The sequence below is a fragment of the Ascaphus truei genome, chromosome 1 (assembly GCF_040206685.1).
Source record: "Ascaphus truei isolate aAscTru1 chromosome 1, aAscTru1.hap1, whole genome shotgun sequence".
Lineage (NCBI taxonomy): Eukaryota > Metazoa > Chordata > Amphibia > Anura > Ascaphidae > Ascaphus > Ascaphus truei.
The window spans coordinates 469,333,795-469,356,669 of NC_134483.1; the positions used below are offsets into that span (position 1 = coordinate 469,333,795).

Consider the following 22,875-nt stretch of genomic DNA (forward strand, 5'->3'; position numbering starts at 1 on the left):
ATAATGATTTCCCTGTAGAAAAGTATTGCACATTATTCCATAGACATAGTCCTAGATTTCAAATGCATAATACAGACACATGAAACAACAGTAATTGCATATTTGTAGCTTAATATAAATGAAACACATATTTCAGAGAGGATTGAAAAGTTGGTCCGCCACACAAATCAATTTTGCTATATTTTTAAAGCTTTTCTTTGTACAACTTCTAGGAGTGTCAGAGCTCTTTTTTGTTATACTGTAGTGTGTTTACTGCTGGTTTGGGTGGAATTACTGTAGCTTTACTGTTTGAAAACACCTTGACTTTGTTGATGATGAAAGAGGTCATCCTCCAGGGGCAGTAAATCTAGGGGTTCTTAAGAAAAATCTCACTTTAATGGAAAAATATTGAATTGCATCAGTTAGATTCTACTGAAATCCATGGAACTTCTGGTGCCGAAAATCTGTGAAACAGACTCAAAATCAGTAAAATGGTGAAAATCAGTGAGAGTTGATATACCTGGCTATTATTTTTTATTTATAATATATACATATTCCACAGGTTTCCAATGGTTTCTAAAGACGATAACAATAAAATACCAACATTAACTTACGTTGGCATAGGAGGTTAGCAGAGCCCTGCTCCAAAGAGCTTGCAATCTATAAGGAAAGGAAAGTGGAAACATGCTGTAAGGTACATGGGGTGAAAAGGGTTGGTGGTTCTGAAAGCTGCTTCCTATCAAGCAAACAGCTTGGATGCTCATAGCTTTATATCAGATGATCAGTGTTATGGTAGAGGCAGATGGTGCAGATGTAGCAGACATTATTACTCCCACTGGTTCGTTGCAGTGAGATGCACAACGCACCGGCAGGAGAAGCACCCATTGTTTCGAATTAGCCCAAGAAGACGGTGTGATGAACAGGCACCACCTGTAGAAGACAGAGGTGTTCCGGTGGATAATGCATACTCTTCCTTGAAGGGAGATGTTTAAATGTGTGAAGGGTGGGGGGAGAGTCTGATGTTGACAGGTATGGAATCTATAGGTGTGGCACAGCATTGTATGTGAGCACCAGTATCGCAAATCTGGTTTTGCATGATATTGGTAGCCAGTGTAAGAACTTGCATGGCAAGGATGCACTAAGCTCTGTGAACATCAGAACACAATGTGATGTTACCTAAAATAGGAACAGATTTATGTTCCATGAGTTCATCCCGGATCCACCAATATAATTATATGAAACATCTGCACTACGTACCATATCCGTAGAATAGGGTTAACATCATGTCATTGTAGCATAAAGTTGCCTATCTTCCATTATGCAAGTCTTGGCATAATTGTTTTCCAAGAGGAGAGGAAAAATGCCCAGAAATAAGTCAGTTATTTAAATTGTGCCTAAATGTGGTGTTACACCCAAGCGAGTAATGGCAAGTTTAGCTATGACTTAAAAAACGTAACGTTTAGTCCATTCGTTACCGTAACGGATTTTGGTAAATAGGAGATAATGATATAACACCTAATTTGCATCTCATTATCACCATTATATTATAGTTAACTCTATGCTCTTTACTGGGGAAAATATGGCTTAACATTACATTATTGTCCTTAGTGGCTACTACGTCACTACTAACATGCCACTAACCATAGTTACCATCACGTTATGTAGCCTAAGGGAGCTTAGTGCAGTCAGACCATAAAGGGCATGCACAGGAGGGGCGGTGTGTTAGAAAAATGAGTCTGGTGGCAGCATGAAGAATAAACTGGAGGGGGACACACGGGAAACAGGAAGACCAGAGGAGATTATAGTAGACAAAGCAGGATATGTGGAGCGGCAGCACGACTATCGCCTCGATGATAATTTTCATGATGACTCAGTCTCTGGCTAAGAGATCAGAATGCTAGACACTATGTATCAAGGGTTTATGTATTAAGATAAATGTGGAGTAATTCTGGGGCAAAATAACTGCATTATGTATATGATTTAGATTTTTCTTTGCTAGTTTGACATGCATTAATGTGCACTTGCTATGCATGTGTTCTGTATATGTAATATTTATGTAATAAACATATGTCTCTATTGTTAAATCACAGGCCGTTAAATAAGAGTGAAGATAGCCTGTGTGCATTACAAACAGTGGAAAGTGCAAAATGCTACAGCATGTCAGGCAGGAATAGAATACATGCTGCGAGTGGGACAATACACAGGTACGTTCCAACAATGCCAATATTAAGAAGATTGGTACGATTATGAAATCCTGTGAACACATTATACATGACATTTTTCAAAGCTTACAGCCTACTTTTTCTGATTTTGGCTCTACCAAAAATATATTTTTGTGTGTTACTGGAGTAAGTTAAGGGGATTTTGTATAAAGGTGGTAAAGTAATTGTATCATTAAACTGATGTAGCAAGTATGATACCTCCGTCACATTGCGGGGTCTTGTGTCACATATTCAAGGCAGGAAACTCAATATTTCGTTATACAGGTATTATTTGTAGTGGTTAAACAACACAATAATAGGCCCACCATCCCTTTGTGAAAACAAATCATAAAAATAACACCTACTCCTTTCAGGAGACTGTCTAAACATCAGTTCCTTCTGAATGGCTGGCCAACTAAACTGGTTCCCAGCTTTAAATAATCCACTCAGTTAGCAACAATATCAACAGTCTTTAGGCACACAAATATACATTATTTAGTCCTTATCTGTTGTTGGGACTCGGTCCCACGAGAGTATCCCTCTGGATCCAATGTCCTAGACAGGACAGCCCTGCTTCCACAGCAGACTCACGTCCTTTCTTCTTCCTGGGTGTGCAACCCAGGCAGTCCCAGCAGGCTCAGTGACCAACGTCCAGCAGGCCTGGAGAACTGTTCCAGCCAGCTTCCTCCTGGCTGGGGAGAAGTCTCTCTCTCTCCCCCCTCTCTGGGGAAAGCAATCTCTCAGTGTGTGTAGGCCACTTCATGTCTTTTACATTCCTGTTCAATCAGAAGAGCTGCGTGTTTAATTAGTTGCAGCTGCTGCTAGCTGCTCCAGGGAGGTTAACTCCCTTTAGGCTGGAAAGCACATTTGCTACATCACTCCAGCCCATACAGAGACAGTGACCGTATCACACAAGACTTTTTGAACATGCATATTTAAAGGATACATTACATATTGAAATTGATCTGCAGGGTATCCACAGAAGTTCCCCAAGGTATAAGTGAAGTTATAGTAGTAGGGTATGGTGGGTAAAAAAAAAAGGCAAAATCTTTCCCAACGGTACACAGTTAAGTCAGGAAATACTCATATTGTATTAATCTCTCACACAGGTCCTACTTGCTGGCTAGCAGTTTCTTGTTGCAGAACAATATATACAAAAGGACTCTTTCTTGTGACAACCTACATCATAATTACTGTACTGTATGTTGAGTCTCATCTTCTTAGTATTGCAGGACACTTTCCAGAGAGGAAATGCTTCGATCCTTGCAATTAATTTTAGGTCCATTGATTACAAAGATAAAGTGCTCTTTGGTATAGCAGAAATCAAAGAGTATGCAATTATCTACAAATACATGTGCTTTGTCAAACAAAAACACGGAAAGTGTAATGATGCCTTCCAGCCTTTTCTATAATAGCCTACCTTTTGTGTGCTTAGAAGAATGGGAGACAAGACTATAAAACGTTGACTTCTTGGAAAGCATAGAAGTAGGCAATCATAGAAATCCATCCCTGCACATGATGAAATCTCATTAACTGTAGCCCCTTGCTTACTCAGGCCCTGCTGATTTCCACTTCATTCCCTGTCTAGAATCCAGTTCATGTTTCAAGCCAAACAAAGTACTTCTAAAATGGATTCATCATCACTATTTCCAACATTTTGTTCATAATATAAAACATTGGTTAGAGATGATCTACAAAATGTGGGAAATGTGGGAAATGGGAGAGCGAACGAGATACACACACGTTACTTGGTTAAAGGCTTATAGTTTGTACAGTATAGACATGATTTTGTTTTGATATTTCACAGGGAACAACACCTTCCTGGTCCCACTGCACTCTGCAATATCAACAACAGTAATAATAAGGATGAGTAAGTATGCTACGCGTAGTAAAACACAACCAATGTATATCACATGTTTAGTATCGTGGAACAGTATGTATACATGCCTTAAATTGGCAGAATATTCCAAGTATGGAAATATTGTAATGTGAATAAATATGAATGTTTTATTTAAGCAACATTATCAACCAGCAATAATCATTTAAACATGTTCATACAGAAACACAACTGTAGTTATTAATTATCTTCTTTTTCAGAGAAGAAAAAAAGAAAAAGAAAAAGGAAAAAAAAGAGTATGTACCTGTAAATAACAAGGCATTTCAGAAAGATTTACTAAATGATCCTTAAAACAGGACCACCAATAGAGATGGAGAGATGGGGAGGGAGAGAGAAAGAAGGGGAAGGAGAAAGGGGGAAGGAGAGAGGGGGGAGGAGAAAGATAAAGGGGGAGGAGAAAGATAAAGGGGGAGGAGAAAGATAAAGGGGGAGGAGAAAGATAAAGGGGGAGGAGAGAGAGGGAGATAGAGGGATGCAGGGGAGGGAGAGAGAGGTGGGGGAAGGAGAGAGAGAGGGGGGAGAAGGTTAAGGTGACCAGATTTTTAAATGTCTAAACCAGGTCAAATTAAAAAATATGTATAAATTAAATCACAAACTGTGCTCTCCCCATCTTTGCTTTCCTCTCCTCCATCTCCCCTACCCTACCTCTTCCCTTTCCCCCTCCCCCTCCCCCTCCTGTCTCCTCCCCATTCTTTCTCCTCCCTCTCCCCCCCATTGTAATGTTGCTGACTGCAGGACTGGATATGGGCCCGCAGGGCAGAGGTAGAGAGTAATACACTGACCTTGGCCTGGGTTCAGAGGCCTGGGATGCAGGGGTAGTCGGGTACGGTTCCGGGGTTAAGGAAGGCGGCAGACAAAGGGTAGTCAGGTCTGGTTCTGAGGTCGAAATAGGCAGCAGGCAAGGGGTAGTCGGGTCTGGTTCCAAGGCAGGCAGCAGGCAAAACAAAGGCAAGGCAGAGCTCAGACGGGACAAGGTACAAGTACTTTTCACGCGCAAGGTTGGATAGCAACTGCCTGCTACTTAAAGGCCAGAGGCAGCTGCTGGCAATGAGGTCCAAAGCGAAGCATACTTCCTGTGAGGGCAGGGATTGCCATGAGGCAAGATGGTAGCTTTGGAGAAGGTGATGTCACTTCCTGTCAGCAGTCATCCTGGAGGTTCTGACAGATCCCTTATACCCACCCTCTCTCATTCCTCTCCCCCCATCCTTTCTTCTTCCTCTCCCCCTATCCTCTCTTTCCTCCCTCTCCCTCATCCATCTCAGCCTCCCTCCCCCATCCTCTCTCTTCCCTTCCCCCCATCCTGTCTCTCCTCCCTTTGTCCCACTCCTCCCTCCCCCCCATATATACACATACCAAACATGCAACATTAGTGTAACACACGTACTATATACAAATACACATTTATATTCAACTTATACAAACACTAAATATACAACATATACATGCACGTAATGCATGAAACACACAGATCAATTACAAATACTCATACTAACCAGAACACACTTACCAACAAAGACACAAAAAGGGGAAGGGAGAGGGAGAGAGGGAGAGAGGGAGAGAGAACCAGATTTTTAAATGCAAAAACCAGGACACATTATAAAATATTTATAAAACAAATTAAATCACAAACTGTGCTCTCCCCTTTTTTGCTATCCTCCATCCTCTGTCCCCATACTCTCTGCTCCATATCCGCCACCTTTCTGCTCTATCTCCCCCTATCCTCCCTCTACCTTATCCTCTTTCCTCCTTGACCCCCCCATCCTCTCTCATCCCCCTCCCCGCCCCCCCATCCTCTCTCATCCCTCTCCCCGCCCCCCCATCCTCTCTCCTCCCTCTCCCCCTGTAATGCATAGATTCTGGATTCAGTCAAGAACTTGCACACTCCGAGTCAGTAAACAGCCTTAGAGATGTAATCAAAAAGGGATTGTACTTACCTTCGGTTATGTTCTCAGTTACAGCTTGCACAGTTTAACAGCATACAACAGCAAACACTCCATACAACAGCAAACACTCCATACAACAGCAAACACTCCAAACACATGGGGAAGCCCCAATTAGTCTAGTCTGATCCCGAGAGAGCGAGGGTAATTCTTGGGCAGGGCACCTGCACGGTCTGTGTAGAAGCTTCTGGCCCTACTTCAGCTAATAATGGGATTTCCCAATACACCTCCCCATCCTCTCTCCTCTCTCCCCCCCATCCTTTCTCCTCCCTCTCCCCATCCTCTCTCCTGCCTCTCCCCATCCTCTGTCCCCACATCCTGTCTCCTCCTTCTCCCCCATCCTCTCTCCTCCCTCTACAGTCTACACCCCCATCCTCTCTCCTCCCTCTCCCACCCTCTCTACTTTTTCTCCCCCTATCATCTCTCTCCTCCCTCCTGTCTCTCATCCTGCCCCCCATCCTCTATCCTCCCTTTCCCCATCCTCTCTCTCCTCCCTCTACCCCCATTGTCTCTATCCTCCCTCCCCCATACTTTCTCCTCCCTCTGCCCCATCCTCTCTCCACCCCCCTCCCCATATATACACATACCAAACATGCAATATTAGTGTAACACACACATACCATATACAAATACAGATTTATATTCAACATATACAAACACTCCAAATATGCATGCACGTAATGCATGAAACACACATATCCATTACAAATACTCATACTAACCAGCACACACTTACCAACACAGACACACGGAACTAGGAGATCTAGCGAGGAACAGCTATGGAGTGCTCTGCAACGCCACCTGCTGCCCAGAATCTGCAGTGGTTAAGCAGCCAGATAGCCATGCTCTCCTCCCTCCTACCGGCTACACATGTTCTAATGTGATTAACCCCGCATTCTCCCCTGATCTCCTCCAACCTCCAATCTCCTCCTACACTAGCTGCCCAAACCAAGAGGACACTGGCTCATTACTAACTGGGATAGTCCCGGCTACACCAGGATATTTTGACAATTGTTGAGACACTGGAATAGCTCATTAAAAACTGTGACTGTCCCAGCTAAAACGGGACATCTGGTCACCACCGGAAAGGGGGGAGAGAGGGTGGAATTAAAGACAGGAAGAAAAAGAGGGAGTAGAACAAGATAGGGAGAGAGGGGAAGATAAAGAGAGAGAAGGAAACAGGGAGATTTGAAGAGTGGATCTGAGTGTGCCCACTGCCTACCTGCTGCCTTGGAGGTTTGAGGTTGCCTGTTACGAGCATTGTGGAGAGGGCCTGCAGAGCTTCCTAATGTAAGGTGCCCATGGAGGTACATTTAAGGGAATCCTCCCTTCCACCACCCTACATTATGCTGCTTGGACAGGCACTTCCACAGACACCTTCCACCAAGCTGCATCTGCAACCCCTTTTAGAAGGCCCCCTCTGCAGATCAGGCCAGTGTCAAGTTTGCCGGCAGGGGGCCCAGGATCTTTACTCACGGGGCCCGGGACAGATGTCCCAGCTGTCCCCCATCTGCAACCCTGCTTAAGACATTACTGTATATAACAATAACATATTTTACAGAAAGTCTGATCATAAGAAGGAGAAGAAAAAGGACAAAGACAAGAAAAAGGACAAAGACAAGAAAAAGGACAAAGAAAAGGGGGATAAGGAAAAGAAAGAGAAGGATGAGAACAAAAAAAAAGACAATGCAAAGGAGAAGGAAAAAGAGAAGGAAAAGGAGAAGGAAAAGGAGAAGGAAAAAGAGAAGGAAAAAGAGAAGGAAAAAGAGAAGGAGAAAACAGATAAAGACAAAGACAAGAAAGAGGAGTAAGTCTTTTGTAACAGGACCAAAGAAGCCAGTAGAACAGATTTTGGTCTGTATTATATTTACTAAAAGTTTAATGTTTTTAAGTCATCATGAAACAGTACTGTAAAGTAAAGAACTATACAGGCCACGTGTGACGTTTCTCTAATGCAAAATCAGGGCAAAAAATTAACAACCTGGTTTCGATTTCTCAAAGATAAATATCATACATGTCATGAACGACACACCTGTGAGCACATGACTTGCATATGTGACAAGGGTTAATACACACAGCTATTTAGCTCAGAGGTGCTTAACTCCAGTCCTCATTCCTCCCCAACATGTCAGGTTTTCAAGATATCCCAGCTTCAGCACAGGTGGCTCAATCGAGTCTCTGATTGAGCCACCTGTGCTGAAGCAGGGACTGATTGAGGCACCTATACTGAGGCTGGGATATCCTGAAAACCTGACCTGTTGAGGGGGCTTGAGGACTAGAGTTGAGTACCCCTGATCTAGCTGACACATTTATCTCCCTGCAGGTTCCCTATAATGCATAATAGCTCCCCTCTAACCATCACAAATATCACCGTAACTCTACCACCACCCAAAATATGTATGTCAAGATGTATGGATATGTTTTTGAGAGGATTCATTCTACATTATGAGAGACAAATGGATATCAGTTCTTTACACTCTCACAATCATGGATTGTTTCGTATCACTAATTCGTCTGATCACGTGTTGTAAAGATGTATTTGTAATTCTTGCGAATGTCAGACCAATAATATTTCATATTTAGTCAATTTAAACAGTCATGTACAATATCTTCCTGGCTACACCCTCAGGTATTTCCAGACCCCAGAAGAAATCCTTTATATGAAAGGGTAAAAGGGGACGATAGACAGCACTCTGATGGTGTTAAATATATGCAATTGCAGGGTGCACGGAACAAAAGGGGACCCTTATTTCCCTGTATAGTACTAACAAATCTACGTAAGTACCAGCACTCACTGTCTAATAGCTAAATGATGAAAACAGTTGTAATGCAGAATAAACATTTAATAATACAATGAACCAGAAATAAATCAAATGTGTTTGCAGAAACCAGTATCACAAATGGGCATGTCACAAAGTGAGGGGTGGGGGGGGGGGAAAGAAGGAAAAGGGGAAAAAACATGAAACACAAGGAATATACACAAAAAAAACGGAGAACGGAAAGTATGCTAGGGGGGCGACGTTTCGAGGGACTACCTCTTCATCTGGCCCATTCCCCCTGGTCCAAAAGGACCGAGAGGTACTTCCCTAAGCCTCCCTTCCCCTATACCTGGTCAAATCAGACACCCCTGAAAATAGCTAGTAAACATACTGCACCGACACACTTTATTCGAGCAAATACCCGGTATGTACCTGGCAGATACCTGGAATGCGCCACTCCTCACCTCTGACAAGCCCCGTTGCATTTGCCTTCCCAGCCTGGGTTCATGCCTGGCTGATGGGCGGCTGATCTGTTAAATGATAATGATTAGGATTTAATAGGCTGCAATGCTTCGCGTGTCTACCAGATGGCATAAATTCATGAATTGTAATGCAGTATATATATATATACTGTGCAGTATTGCAGCCAGCGGGAATAAAATGCTTCAATCCCTGCTTGGAAAATAACTCAATGCACTCGGGCAGAAAACAGTCACAAACCTCAATACACCCGGGTATACCCGAATTCGTGGGACTAGCCAAGCTCGAATAAAGTGTGTCGCCAGTGTATAGTGTAAGCTAAATACAGCTAAACAGCTAATAGCAGGGCAGCAATAATCCACTAATGGTACAGTTAAAGCTGAACACAGCATGCAAGAAAGCAGCTTGCAAATGAGCACCAAGAGTCCACACAGTCAGTGAAAGGTTAATGAGAAAAATAAATTAAGTGGTCAAACCCTCAGTGGCTCTGCTCCTTCAGCTGCTCGTGTGGAGTGCTCGTGTTGAGTTTATTTTTCTCATTAACCTTTCACTGACTGTGTGGACTCTTGGTGCTCATTTGCAAGCTGCTTTCTTGCAAGCTGTGTTCAGCTTTAACTGTACCATTAGTGGATTCTTGCTGCCCTGCTATTAGCTGTTTAGCTGTATTTACAGTAGCTTACACTATATGTTTACTAGCTATTTTCAGGGGTGTCTGATTTGACCAGGTATAGGGGAAGGGAGGCTTAGGGAAGTACCACTCGGTCCTTTTGGACCAGGGGGAATGGGCCAGATGAAGAGGTAGTCCCTCGAAACGTCGCCCCCCTAGCATACTTTCCGTTCTCCGTTTTTTTTGTGTATATTCCTTGTGTTTCATGTTTTTTCCCCTTTTCCTTCCCCCCCCACCCCTCACTTTGTGACATGCCCATTTGTGATACTGGTTTCTGCAAACACATTTGATTTATTTCTGGTTCATTTTATTATTAAATGTTTATTCTGCATTACAACTGTTTTCATCATTTAGCTATTAGACAGTGAGTGCTGGTACTTACGTAGATTTGTTTCCTTTATATGAAAGGTTTTTGTATGTATTTCTACCGTCAGAAATTAGTTATGACTCCCCAATTTGCTAAAACCAGAAGTTGGCCTCAGATAACTTCACTTCTAGAAAAATACATAAAATCCAGGGAGGGCCAGTGACCTGACCTGTAATAAAAACAATTCCTTGTATTTTTAAGATGCAACTTACATTAACCTCTAGTGTGACAGATTTAATTCAAACTGAATATTTTCTGGCCTTATCATGACAATACAGTACTATTTTTTTTGTTGCCCTGTAGTAAATTCAGTGCTGGTTTTCTCATCAGTTTTGCAGATGAGCACCTTTGATTAATATCCCTCTCTAGTATAGTATAGAAAAGCAAAGGGAACCATAGAACGCAAATCAGGAAATATTTTTCTTGCATTATATATTTTCAAGAAACATGACCATCTATATAGGAAACAACCCATACCCAGCAATCACATGGAAACTGGTTGTTCACCTCACTTCTTTACTAGTGCATATCTATTAACAGTAACCAGATACTGTATTTAAGTGATACACCTTTAGGTTGTTAGTATAGCACAAAAATAAACTTTAGTAACTCTATACGATTAATATATAAATTGCAATGCTTCTCACTCAGATTAAAATATGTTGGAAAATCTTAAAAAAACGCTAAGAAAAGTCTTAAAAAACTCCCTTGAGCCTATTCATTAAAACGGCATTTCCTCTTGGGTGGGGGTGTTTGTTTTTTGTTTTGCTCTACGTGGGTAGCATGGGGTATACGGAGCTGAACTGCGTTAATTTAATCTATGGTGACCCCCTACTTCGAAAGATACATACCTCGGAAAAATCTGCTGGTCGCAGCCCCGGCTGAGTACGCAATATGGCGCTTTAAAGGTCCCGCATCCCAATAGGAAACCACAACGTCTTCCTTGTGCTTCCTATTGGTCGGCATGACATGGGAGCTTAAAATAGAATTGGGATATCGGCAGCATCTGTAAGAGGTATATATCTCGGAGAGCAGGGGGTCCCCGTAGTGAAAACTAACACAGTTCAGCTCCGGAGACCCCCTGCTTTCCACCTAGGGGGAATTTTTTTTTTTTTTTAAATGAAATGCTGCTTTAAACTCTGATATTGCCAATATGAAATTGCCTGAAAATGGCATTCCATTTGACACAATAAAAATCTAGTGCTTTCACCCTATCCATTAATCATTATCTATGCATTAAAACCACCCGGCTCGAAAATCTCATTTGTAAGAGTTTTTCCTCTGATTTGCTACAACACTGCCCAGAAAGTGACAGCTAGAAATCTCACCTCTCCCAGGTACAGAATGGAAAATCATTGGGTTTTTGGAGAGAGTGGAAAGGAGACATAGAAATCTCAAATATCCTTATCACAGATTCATGAATAGGTCTCTATATTTCTAAGAAAGGTTCCACTTAGGGCTAGATGCACTAAACTCTGTTTGCCTACTCAACATAACGTTAAGCTAAATTACGGACAGGGAACAAAATGCTAATTGAAGTCATATCTACAGTAAATCTGGCATTATTCCCATCCAACAAAAGACAGGGGTGCCCAATGCTACATCCAATTGACAAAACATATAAAGTAATAAGTATAAAGTTTAAATACTTCAATAATAATTTTATTTACTTGGTTATTTAGTTAAACCCTTTGGCCAAAGCGTCATAAGCCTGCATACTATGTCAAGATATAACCAAAATTAATGCAGGTCCTACACTACACTGTGAACCCTTCCCTTTACCTCTTTATGAGGGGAAAGAACCATAGTAGATCCTGTTCTTTGCAGCAGAGTGAAAATACCTCCCAAGTTAAAAAGGTGAGGAGGAGTGAGCTCTGGGGGGAGGTTCCACCTACCTCCATTACAACTGTTGTGTGTGTTATTCAATTTCTGACTGGTAACAGCACAAAATTCCTTTTTCATTTATTTGGATTAAATGTTATATTTTAATTACATTATACATTATTTGGCTCTGGTGCGCATATTAGGGAGCTCTTTCTCAAGCACCCAGGTGTACTTATCTACCTTAACTTTCCTAGTGGAAGGCTGTGTTACTCCTGTCTCCGGTGTTGCAATGCTGTTGCTACTTCAGTTCTTGGCTGATCCTAAAACATGGTTCCAACTCTGGAATTCATACTAACTGCTCTACTAATTCCGATCCCTGGTTCCGACTCCGGATTGCATACTGACTACGCTACTGATCCTGATCCCATCTCCGGCTTAGATACAGACTACTCTATTGATCCTAATCCCTGGTTCCATCTCCAGCTTGCATACTGACTACGCTACTGATCCTAATCCCTGGTTCCATCTCCAGCTTGCATACGGACTACGCTACTGATCCTGATCCCTGGTTCCATCTCCAGCTTGCATACTGACTACGCTACTGATCCTGATCCCTGGTTCCATCTCCAGCTTGCATACTGACTACGCTACTGATCCTGATCCCTGGTTCCAACTCTCCCCGTGGATTTGCCAATGGTGCCTGACAGTATTGATCTGTCTTTAGAGTAAATTCTGTAGGCAATGCTGTGTGTTACATTTGCCACCGCGAGACGCAGAGAATGATGCAATGTATCAATGCACTTTCCTTTGCACTATACTGTACATAGACCCATTGTAGTATTATATGTAAAATTAATATTAGTAGGATAATTTATCACCTAATAACGTCTGTCATTTGGAATCTTCCTTGCCGTATCCACTAAAAGCAGGAGCAAGACAATAGAGCTCAAGTTTGTGACTTTGAATAAAAACAATTATAGTGCAGGAAGCATAGAAATAAATCATATGTTAAATCTTATTGCAATCATTGAATACACAATGGTGGACAATTGTTTAAACAATGTACTCCACTACACTAGCTGACTAACCGGGTGCACAACGCATTTCTCTGCTGCTCTCATGCTCTTTACACACAGTACCATCATAAATAGTTAACAATTTACATATTTAAGATAATGCAACATATTATCCCAACAGTATGAGCTTCATATTGTTAAGCATAAGAACTGCCTGAATCCCCCATTTGTGAACAACATATATTAGCAACTGCCTATGTACTTCAGTCTAATTTTCAACATTTTCTTTTGTTTTTACTTTTGTCCAGGAAGAAAGACATTTTTGTCATTGACCCAGCAGGAAACACATATTACAACTGGCTGTTTTGTATTACAATGCCCGTCATGTATAACTGGACCATGATCATAGCAAGGTGAGCTCAATGTGCTAATAAACCAGATTGGGCTATGTCTTTGTTATGTGAAAGTGTACCTGGAGATGAAGCCATTCCAGATTTTAAAATGGCACAGAACCGCCTCATTAGGAGGAAACCTGATGTGTAAATCCACAGGGAGGCTGTGATGGAAGAAGAAAGTCGGGGAAAGAGGGTTAATGACATACGGTGGGGTGGTTTTGTTGTTCATTGTGCTGCACCAGTGATAACTAATGGATGTAAGTCTTTCCTGCAGCTGTAGCCCTGTTTCCTCCAGAACACAGGAAGCTACCAGTGCTGCTATATACCTGTCGGCTCCAGGAGCCTGAGCCTCTGCCACGGAACCTTTCACAGTATAAAAATAACGGAACCTTTACAATAACAGTGAATTGCATATGAATATGAATATGATGACTCTCTCTTATGGTAAAGAAATAAGTGTACAACTGCCCCACGCCTCGCAGGGCTTTACTTCCCAGAAGTGTTACCCGACACCGTGTCCCACACCGTGTCCACAATAATGCGTAGTCCCTTGGTCACTAGACCCACAGTGTTCCCAAAGAACCCACCCTTATAGGCGTGATCAGCGCCTGTGTTTGTACCAGTTTGTTGGTGCACTTGTTGACTTTACCTGCCAGGCGCACCAGCGCCCGGTCCAATGAAACTTCACAAAGGATCCGCCGATCCACTCTCCTCCACGACATCGTCAGGGTGATCCCACCCTGGTAGTGTCTCTTTGGTGAGGCCTGGTCCCAGACCTCTCCTCAGGGAGTTCAGCGTCCGCTGTGTCCCTAACTAAATTCAGGTACTAAAGGGATCCGTTCCTTATGCTAGGGCCTTTCCCTATAGCAGCCACAAGCTATACACTCACTCAGGGCCTATCTTGGGCCTAGGGGTTTTTGCTGGTCTAGTGCAGAGGCTACTTGCCTCTCTGCACGCCCCTCTGTCCCCTACCTCTGCCTGTCACACTCTGCCTGCATGCAGGACTACCCCAGCTCCTATTGGCTCCCTGGTGTTACGTGGGACACTCCAAAGGCTCATGGGACTTGTAGTCCATTCCAGAGCCTTCCCTGATTGGCTAGCCTTTGTGTGCTTTCCCACTGCGCATGCGCAACATGAAATGCGCGAGTGCCCACAAGATGGCGGCTCGCTCTGCAACCACCGGAGCCCCCGGCGATGCGATCGCTGTCCCGGCGCACACCGCACACCGCATGCCCCCTCCCACGGAGCTCCGGAAGGCGTGTGCCCGCGCACCCACAACTGGCCGCAACTCTTCCGACCGCGCGGAGGTAAGTACAACCAAGGGGGGAGAAGGGGGTACAACCTCAGAGAGGGACCTGGCTACACAGCATTTCCTCATAATGACCTGCCTCAAATCTGCTTGTCTTACTTCTTGCTCTGAACAATACATGCGATACTGTATATTGAATGTAGTTGATGGACAAGGGCACATGGATTTCAATCATAAAGAATTTATTGTGCCATAGAAGCCACAACGTTTTGGCCTGCTGGCCTTTCTCAAGTGAAGCGGCAAAGTGAGAAAGGCCAGCAGGCCGAAACGTGGTGTGTTTTATGGCACAATAAATTCTTTATGATTGAAATCTGTGTGCCCTTGTCCATCAATTACATTGGATATATTGGATGAAATGCAGGTCTTCCCTGGGACTAAAAGTGCGCTTATAGTGACGGCGACGCGATGGTGCCGTCACGGCAAAACAAATGCATTGTCACCGTTGTGTGCGCTTATAGTGCACACGACAGCAATAAAGCGATGGAGTGACAGTGCTACCAAAAAATTTGATTTTTTTTGGCGACGGTCTCCCCTTGCAGCCAATCGTGAGCTTCTGCGTGCCTCTGCCCACCCCTTTTATGATGTTGCTTGCCTTGCAGCCAGCGACGTCGTCCAAAACGAAAGTGCAACTCTAGCGATTGGCGACGGGTGACGTCATCGGTCGCGTTGCCGTCGCCAGCACTATAAGCGCAGCTTAAAGAGCACCGGTAAATGTATCATAAGTTATTGTTATTTTTCTTTGGTGTGCAGCAAACATCCTTACTTTTGCATGAACTGCATATAGAAAAATACAAATAAAGTTATGAGGGTGAAAAGAGACCTATGTCCATCAATTACATTTAGGACGACAGATGCCTACCTTATATTTGTATTTACAGTATACTAGATTAGGTAATATTATGGTGCTTCCTTAATAATAATAAAAAAAAAATAGAAAAGCAAAAAAAGTCACCAACCCAACATGTACATTTCTGGCCCATATGGTCATTGCAATTTTTGTAACACAGCAGACATGAGAAATGCTAAAAAAGTGCTTGAAAGAACAGAAGTTCAAGACAGATTTACTCTATCAAATACACATATTAGTATTTCAAATATATTTGTTTATTTATGTGGGTGCTACTGGAGTGTGAATAGAAATACAAATCATATACTACAAATCGACTGAAATGGATATTTCTTTAAAAATACTGCAGTAACTTACAGATTCTTCTTTTTATCTGCAGGGCTTGTTTTGATGAACTGCAAGGAGACTATTTAGAAATGTGGTTTATGATTGATTATTTATCAGATGTCATCTATATTCTAGACATGTTTGTAAGAACGAGAACAGGTAACCAAATGCACAGTATCTTTGATATCTTCATTACTCCGTAAGGTCACAGGGGCAAGGGACAAATCCTGTATATACAGCAGCTCAATCTGCTAACACAACTACTGTACACAAGTAAAAACAGAATCATTGGCTAACTGGGGAACAGCTGCTCCACATGTTCCTTGGCAAAGAAAAAGAAGTACACAACTTATACAGTATGTTCATATTATCATTTTAAACACTTGTGTGTAGCAGATTATGAATTTCTGGATTTTCCCTAGTCCCTTCTGAATTTGTATTAATCCTATTGTAATAAAAAAAATCATGTTTTTCCACAAGTTTCTCCTGTTTAAAAATTATCCAGTGGTTTCAGTTTTAGATAAATATTCGTTAATAGCGCATAAGAGCTCATAGGATTGTACTGTGTATGGTTAAATGGTATCACTGTATACAGTAACTATTGTGAATTACATAGAGAGGCTTTCAGGCGTGAATCTGAATTGTATTCCTTGTTCATTTTATTCTCAAATAACTGTTACAAATAATAAAAAACGGTTCCAAAATAAACCACTTTCATGTCATTACAACACCAATATATTTTGTTAAGTGGGACTCAACCTCCAGAAAAGAACACTGTGAAGGATTGGTGGACAACTCAAACATGCCAAAGCACTCACAACTCACCGGGTTAGAACAAAAAGAAAAGAAAATTTATTAAACTGCATGATTAAAATAACATACTAGGGACAAAACAGAAAAGGTTCTCCTACCACACGTTTCACGCTGTTATAGCGCTTTCTCAACCTCCAGAAAGGCTTCTGCATATGGTGTACTGTAGTTTGACACACCGTGTGGGTTTAGTCTTCCATAAAGGCAGTGCATGCACACATTTGTATGCACCTACAGTATATACAGTATGTATTCTGTATGTATGTATCAAAAAGATCAGGAACACCAGATGGTACAATAAATGGGACGCCGAAACGTTGAGCTAGTAATGACACATTTATTGTACCATTTGGTGTGCCTGATTTTTATTTTATTTTTAACCTTCTACATAGTACTGTTTAGTGTATTAGCAGAAGCACTCGCTCTAATCGTTTGGAATATTACTATTAATGTGTGACCCAACTTCTTTACTATATATATTATATATCTATATATAGGCATACCTCTAGCAAAAGATAGACCAAACATGGCGAGTGTACATATCATATTAAATCAAATAAATGGTTTTACTTCATCCAAAACACGTTTGAATGAGACACATCACAATAGCAAAGGTAAAGTGATCAAAGATAGTGTATTGTAATCCAGAACATAACCAATACAATACACTATTTTTGATCACCTACCTGTGTTGTGTCTCCATCTTCAAATCTGTGGTTTGGGTGAAGTATATATATATATATATATATATATATATATATATATGCAAAAAGTGGCACTGTGTGCTCATTTGCATGTCATTTCCCAGAATCCCTTGCTGCAGTGGAAGTGCTGTGCTGGGTGATAATGGTGAAAGGCGTGGTTGCAGACCTGCCTAAGACCTGCAGATGAGCATACAGTTGTATTTACATTACATTACATATACTGTATATGTACACACACTATATACACACATACATACATACATACATATATACATGCACATACAAACATATAAATATAATCAGAATAGTTTGTGCATGACAAAATATGCAATATACTGTACCAGCTCTGTAAATGTAACACAAAGAAAAATTGCTGAGGCAAGAAAAAGTGTCATGACAATGAGAAACGTACGTCGGTGCGTGTCAATTGTTGATGACGTCACCATAGCGCATCCAGTGTAGCGAGCAGGAAGCAGGCTGTCCTTTGCAGGGCTCGTAGCAAGGCTGAATCTTTGTATCTTACCAGGCAACATTAGTAGCCTGACAACACCGTCTCCACTAACCTGCATTTTTCCTGCTGAAACTCAATGCCAGAAGTGTGGCAGATTAACAACCACGGCACAATATCTATTCACTACATAGGACCATTATAGACAGCATAAGAATTCCCCTAAAAAGCTCTATGGGTCTATGTGTATTTAGCATACTAACACATATACTGTACTACCTGCTGAATTATATTGCCAATAGTGTGGCTGATTAATAACCATGGCACAATATTCATTCACCATATAGGACCGCAGAATTAGTATGGGAGTTCTCTCTACACAGCTATATGGGTACAACGGGTAACTTGCCGTGTACAGTATATAACTAATAACTAGCAAAGTAGTACAACTGTCTATATCTACACAGCTTGTGTTTTCATACAAGAAACAAGGAGTTTGGTGACGTCACCATCTATTTAGCCTCTACCTATTGAGGGCTACTAACATTAGCCATTATTAGAGTTACATAGGGTAACGGTAGCTATATGTTCTCAGTCCACGCTCATTTACCTGTGGACTGAACCACGCCAACATTTAGGCTGGTTCAACTGATAACAATACATATCTATTCAGATATCAGTTCTGTGCCCACACATATTTAGTTGTGGACTGTGTATTACAGCATATGAACTGCCCGATAACACTCTGGCTGGTACACACTTTGGGGCTGCGACTAATTACCAAGTATAATAAATGGTCACACTACTTATGTTGAGGCTAATAATATTATCCCGAAAGAGCAAGTCCAGCACTTGGATTAATTATCCGTTACCACTCACTGCTACGTTTTTTGCGCTTATGTTTGTTATACCACACACGCCTTTATCGTGCTGGTATATTGTCTTCCCCCCATTATTTTAACAAGACCCATTAAAGGTTACATTTTAAATCAATCATTATACACTGAAGTGAGTGCTCGTCCCAAAGGGGCTCTTTTTCTTGCCTCTGCAATTTTTCTTTGTGTTACGATTACTTTAGCTCCTGGCACCATTCACAAATCACTATAGACTGTTGCAAGAGCTTGTTCATTCCTCTTGCCCCCCCCCCCCCACCAGCCCTGTAAATATATATATTTACACATATTGTGATACCAAACAGTGGTGTCACATTTGGACCACAGAACAATCTTTTTTTTTTTTTCCACTATTTCTAGTGTGCTGTTTCCCCTATGCTCAACTTCTGGTGTGGTGATGTATATTTTATTATGTTATATGTTACGTGCACACGCTAATTCTACTCTAATCTACATACAAGGAGCGCCCAACTATATGTAATATACAGTATATATATATATATATATATATATATATATAAAAATATAGCCATTGGATGAATGATTTAAAATTAATTACTTTAGCGCCCAACTATATGTAATATACAGTATATATATATATACTGTATATAACATATAGTTGGGCGCTAAAGTAATTAATTTTAAATCATTCATCCAATGGCTACCCATCACCCATCATGTGTTATATATAACACATGATGGGTGATGGGTAGCCATTGGATGAATGATTTCTCTCTGCAAATCCTTTGCAAACTCAGATGACCTGACAAGTAATCTGATGAGATTGTATGATGAAAATACTAAAAGTACTGCACCATAACGTACCTATTTCTTTGCTTTTACAGGTTACCTGGAACAAGGTCTGCTTGTCAAAGACGAAACTAAACTCAGAGAAAAATACAAAAAGACTTTGCAATATAAGTTGGATGTTGTGTCTATTATACCAACAGATATACTGTATTTGAAGTTGGGATTGAACTACCCAGAGCTAAGGCTCAACAAATTACTGAGAATATCTCGCATGTTTGAGTTTTTCCAGCGAACAGAAACAAGGACCAATTACCCAAACATCTTCAGGATCTCCAACCTCATCATGTACATTGTGATCATTATCCACTGGAATGCCTGTGTGTACTATTCCATTTCTAAAGCTATAGGATTTGGGGAAGACACATGGGTCTATCCCAACACAACGGATCCAAACTATGGACGTCTGGCTAGAAAGTATGTATACAGTCTTTATTGGTCAACACTGACCCTGACTACTATCGGCGAAACCCCTCCGCCGGTGCAAGATTCCGAGTTCTGGTTTGTGGTTGCCGACTTCTTGGTGGGAGTATTGATTTTCGCTACCATCGTCGGTAATGTTGGTTCCATGATTTCCAATATGAACGCAGCCAGAGCCGAATTCCAGGGGAGAATTGACGCTATTAAACAGTACATGCATTTCAGAAAAGTCAGCAAAGATTTAGAAAAAAGAGTCATCAAATGGTTTGACTACTTGTGGACAAATAAAAAAGCCGTTGATGAGAGGGACGTATTGAAATACCTACCTGATAAGCTAAGAGCGGAGATTGCGATTAACGTTCACCTGGATACATTGAAGAAAGTTCGAATTTTTGCTGACTGTGAAGCTGGACTTTTGGTTGAATTGGTCTTAAAACTGCAGCCTCAGGTATATAGCCCCGGAGATTACATTTGCAGGAAAGGAGATATTGGACGAGAAATGTACATTATTAAAGAAGGAAAACTTGCTGTTGTAGCTGATGATGGGATTACACAATTTGTGGTTTTGAGTGATGGTAGCTACTTTGGGGAGATCAGTATTCTCAACATTAAGGGAAGTAAAGCTGGTAATAGAAGAACAGCCAATATTAAAAGTATTGGATATTCGGATCTCTTCTGCCTATCTAAAGATGACCTCATGGAAGCTCTGACCGAGTACCCAGATGCTAAAGCCATGCTGGAGGAAAAAGGAAGGCAAATTCTGATGAAGGATGGGCTACTTGATTTAGACATTGCAAATTCAGGCAGCGATCCCAAAGACATTGAGGAGAAGGTGGCTCATATGGAGGGTTTAGTTGAAAACCTGCAAACCAAATTTGCTAGACTTTTGGCTGAGTATGATTCAGCACAACAGAAACTTAAGCAAAGAGTAACAAAAATTGAGAAAACCCTGAAGCCAGCAACAGAGGTAGAAGCTTCAGAGCTACCAGAGGTAGAAGGAATCAAGGAAGAAGCAGCACCACCCACAAAGGAATAAAGTAATTAATTTTAAAGTGCGATGCCCACTTTTACTGCACAAAATCACTTTTTTATATTGAATAATGGAACAAACTCTATGAACTTTCATTTAATTTCTCACTTGTAAAATCATGAAAAATGTTTACACACCTTGAAGTTAAGCCGGACAATTTTATTGTCTCAGGCACACAAATGTTGGACATGGATTGAGCCCCAAAGGTGATTTTAATATAGCTTAAAGAAACAATACGCTGTTCCAAAAATATATTTTTTTCTATTTATATGAAAGGTTGAGCATCAAAGAACAAAGAAGGAATCAGAAAAAAAAACACAATTTATGTTTCCACAATCGTCCTAGTAACCATATTATATATCTGCTGTAAAGTTAAGAGAAAAATTCCTCATAATTAAGCAAATAGTCATCGTATAAAACCTTCCTTTTGTTACTTGTTTTAGTTCGTCAATAAATGTATTCATTTTTATCAACACAAATGTCTATTCACCTAATTGTAAAATATGTATAAAATAAATGTTAAAATAGTATTTTCAAACGTGCAGTACAAATGGTATTTTATATTCAATTGAATCTGACCTGTGTGTTCTAAAATGTCTTTCACAAAGAAACTTAGTACAGACATACCCCGCATTAACGTACGCAATGGGACCGGAGCATGTATGTAAAGCGAAAATGTACTTAAAGTGAAGCACAACCTTTTTTCCACTTATCGATGCATGTTCTGTACTGCAATCGTCATATACGTGCATAACTGATGTAAATAACGCATTTGTAACAGGCTCTATAGTCTCCCCGCGTGCGCACAGCTTCGGTACAGGTAGGGAGCCGGTATTTCTGTTCAGGACGTGTTGACAGGCGCATGCGTGAGCTGCCGTTTGCCTATTGGGCGACATGTACTTACTCGCGAGTGTACTTAAAGTGAGTGTCCTTAAAGCGGGGTATGCCTGTACTCCCACAGAATTATTTAACTGCACTGAATGACATTTGTACCGGTCACTGGAGGCCAGTACTTTTAACACCTTTACCTTCCAGGATCAATTTCACTAGGCAGGACAAGGTAGTGGAATAAAATTAGGTTTATTCTGGTAGAACCAGCAGGTATACAAAGTAACACAAAACAGGGAAAATACACATTCACTGGGGATCTGGGGGGAGGCACTGGCGTCAACTAGGTGCAGGGCGTCTGCTTTAGGAAGGCTTACCCTGTCTGCTCCACATCCAGGAACACCACAGTACTATATTCGTTATTGCTACCTGGCTTTCCCCGCTGGCCAGGTCTTTGTTAGTTTGTAGAACTTGTCCGCACCTCTAGAACTTGTCCTCAGCTTGGCTAGGCTTATCCGGCACTTCAATGTGGAGTGCTTTGCTATTGCGAGCAAAGTACCTTGAAAAGCCCGCCTCTGCTTCACCGGACCAAGCCTACAATAGGAATAGTCTGGTACTCTGATTGGGCAGTCCCTTTACATAGACCTCGGTGTCCTATGTCCAACATGGAACTGGCGGCTAATCACAGTACGGATCGTAATGCAAAAGCCAGTAACAAGCTGGAGGCTTGGCTTGTTGCACCGTCAGAGGAGGGGGCATACCCAGGGGATCAGGTAGCTGGCGAGTGGGAAATTCGAACTGGCCAATGAGAACTGTGTCTACGAGCAATGGCTTCCCCTTGCCAGCCCCATACCTCCTGCTGGGTAGGCTCCAGTGTCTGGAGAGAACAAAGAGCCTCCCCTGCAGGGAGCTTTGTTTCTAGACCTG

At 41.6% G+C, this 22,875-nt stretch overlaps 1 protein-coding gene across 1 annotated transcript in view; it reads left to right on the top strand.

The window, feature by feature from the left end:
- The window catches only part of CNGA1 (cyclic nucleotide gated channel subunit alpha 1), a 45,632-nt gene extending 23,974 nt beyond the window's left edge, over positions 1–21,658 (top strand). The window contains exons 3-9 of the mRNA XM_075566928.1: positions 2,070–2,183; positions 3,988–4,050; positions 4,278–4,313; positions 7,579–7,824; positions 13,439–13,543; positions 16,061–16,167; positions 19,709–21,658. Of these exons, the coding sequence (XP_075423043.1) occupies positions 2,070–2,183; positions 3,988–4,050; positions 4,278–4,313; positions 7,579–7,824; positions 13,439–13,543; positions 16,061–16,167; positions 19,709–21,126 (2,089 nt within the window). The 3' untranslated portion in view covers positions 21,127–21,658. The remainder of the gene's footprint in view (positions 1–2,069; positions 2,184–3,987; positions 4,051–4,277; positions 4,314–7,578; positions 7,825–13,438; positions 13,544–16,060; positions 16,168–19,708) is intronic.
- The last annotated feature ends 1,217 nt before the right edge of the window (positions 21,659–22,875 follow it).